Source organism: Elaeis guineensis, chromosome 1, assembly GCF_000442705.2.
Source record: "Elaeis guineensis isolate ETL-2024a chromosome 1, EG11, whole genome shotgun sequence".
NCBI classification, from domain to species: Eukaryota; Viridiplantae; Streptophyta; class Magnoliopsida; order Arecales; family Arecaceae; genus Elaeis; species Elaeis guineensis.
Genome location: NC_025993.2, coordinates 101,440,304 through 101,442,838, shown reverse-complemented (window position 1 = coordinate 101,442,838; position 2,535 = coordinate 101,440,304). Strand labels below are relative to the sequence as shown.

The 2,535-nt window shown below is 40.6% G+C and overlaps 1 protein-coding gene across 1 annotated transcript; it reads left to right on the top strand.

Moving 5' to 3' along the window:
* The first annotated feature begins 610 nt into the window (after window positions 1-610).
* On the top strand, window positions 611-1,772 carry LOC105060767 (uncharacterized protein At1g08160-like). The gene has a single exon (XM_010944610.4). The coding sequence runs from the start codon at window positions 796-798 to the stop codon at window positions 1,600-1,602; it is 807 nt and encodes a 268-aa protein (XP_010942912.2). The 5' UTR covers window positions 611-795; the 3' UTR covers window positions 1,603-1,772.
* The last annotated feature ends 763 nt before the right edge of the window (window positions 1,773-2,535 follow it).

Sequence of the window (2,535 nt, the reverse complement as noted above, 5' to 3'; positions counted from 1 at the left end):
GATGTGTGGCCTATCTAGTATGTAAGCTTCCTCTGTTACCTCGAATAGCCAATTTCCTAACACGTGCAGTAGCTATTCATTCTGAGTGGATAAGTTCAGATGTAACTAACTTCCCACATCTTGCGGGAGCAAATAAGGGCTAGAATATCTCGCTCACTAACAATACGTCCAACAGCCCGACAACCTCGAAACCGCATATTTTCACGATTGTTCAGTCATATCTTGTATAAATAACTGAAGTCCCGAAGGCCCAGATAAGTAATCCTCTCAAAGAACCAGTTGCTACTTCCATTATTCTCTAATTCCTAACTTGAGCGTCGCAGGGTCCTCACTGGAGCGAAAATCTTCGATCTGAATTTTGTTTGGCAGGTCACTCCAGCACCACTATGCAAAGCCTAGTTGTTCGTCTTCCGACCTCAATCAAAATAAGCAGCAACAGACAAACACTAGATTTATATCTAATAGTAAGCAGTAAGAAGTTCCTAACACTATTAACTATTTTAACAAAAAATCATAATAAATTAGATGGCATGGATCCTAGATGAACTCGTAAAGGCTTGATTATATTCTTCATAAATTAGCTGCTATTTGACGTTCAGCCACCAGACGGACCAACCTAGATTCTACTTACCATCTTCAATTTTCACATGAAAACTTATCATTTAATTCTTGATAAACCCATATGCTTTTAACCTCAATTCTTTTTGAATATTTTAAGAGCAGTGCCCTGTCTTTAGAAAGCAAATCCCTTCGAAGACAAGTAGCCTGGTCTTGATCTCTCCTCACTTTATTCAAATGCCAAGCTCCTTTTGTGAGTCTCAAAACATCCCATGGCCCATTTCCTCATTCAAAAGCTTCTTTTACCTTTGGTATTTTCAGTCCTCCCACTTAAAAAACCACTCCCACCTTACCCCATCACTTCCTTCCAAGGTCTTTCTTCTCTTCACTTCTTCCAAGATGCCTTCCTCCCCACCCCAAATGTCACCACAGTCTGAGGCACCACCAAGAAAGCATGGACTTCTGCCACCACGCCACCGAACCAATCCTATGATATGGTGTGCAGCTGTTCTCTGTGTCATATTTAGCCTTCTTCTCATCTTCGCAGGGATCGTCACCCTCATTGTCTTCTTAGTGATCAAACCAAAGAATCCATTGTTCGACACCACCAGCGCAACCATTAACAGCGTCTACCTCGACTCGCAGGCCTATTTGAATAGCGATCTCACCTTCCTCGCCAACTTCTCCAATCCAAATCATAAAATGGATGTCATGTTCGAGTACTTAAGCATTGAATTGTACTTCTACGACAGGCTTCTCTCGGCACAAGCATTGCAGCCTTTTGCTCAGAGGAGGGGAGAGTCGAGGCTGGAGTCGGTCCACATGATATCAAGCGAAGTTTACTTGCCACCAGAGCTCATCATGGAGCTCCGAGATGAGGTGAGGAGAAACAGGGTTGTGTATAATATTAGAGGAACTTTCAGGGTCAAGGTCAGTGTGGGGGTTGGCCATTTCTCATATTGGCTTTATGGGCGATGCCAGATCGAGCTCACTGCTCCTCCTAGTGGAGTTTTAGTGGCCAGAGGTTGCAGAACAAAGAAGTGAAGGTATGTAGTCGGCTATTGGGAGTGATTGATGTATGGTGAAGATGGAGAATTTGATATATGAGTCTCCTTGCTCATAAATTCTTTTAGACTCTATTCATCGCACGGTTTTCCAATGCTAAAACCAAATAATCGCAATACCTGAGGAATCAATTATTATTTGATTATTAAGTTCGTGATTTGTGTTCATGATTACTCTCTTACAAATTTGTTGATATTATTTTCAATTTTTGAGAATTTTTTTAGATTAAGCAAGCACTCTCTCAATGCCTTGTGTGATTGTATTAGTTGTTCCTTGTGAGCATCAAAGTACTTGCAGATTTGGTAAAGAATAATTAGAAGAAAGCTCCGCACAGCAATTAAGCAGTGTCTTCGGAGCATCTTTGCTAGAGTTTAAGCTACCGAAGAGTAAAGTACTTTCGCTCAAGCTTGTTTAGTTCAACCCATAGGCCACTGTGAAGGTTATTACAAGGAATTGGCCTTCTTCACTTAGGAGCAAGTAACTCTATTAGATTTGGGCCAGTCTTACATTGATCTACCATATGGTACAGCATGTCTCAAAAAATTCAATTCAAATGCAGCAAGGGAGAATCTGAATCCCTTTACTGATTTAATCAAGGGTAGCCTTCTGAAAAGTTAAGGTGGGGCAAACAATGGACCTTAGCTGTTAAGAAACACAGCATAAAGCATCACAAACCAAAAGCAGGGATTTGCTTTGGAAAGTATCACTTATTAATGCTTAGGCAAGAGGATGGAGGTACGGTTTCAAGTTATATCGAGCTCTATTTCTAGGAAGGCCCATACAAATATGTGTTTAATTCCGCATCGGTTATGCATATGCAAGGACATATATTTACCAATGTTAGTTATATACTTGATAAATCTTGGGATTTAAAGAATCTTAATCATACCTTCTGGTTAGATTCTTCAGATA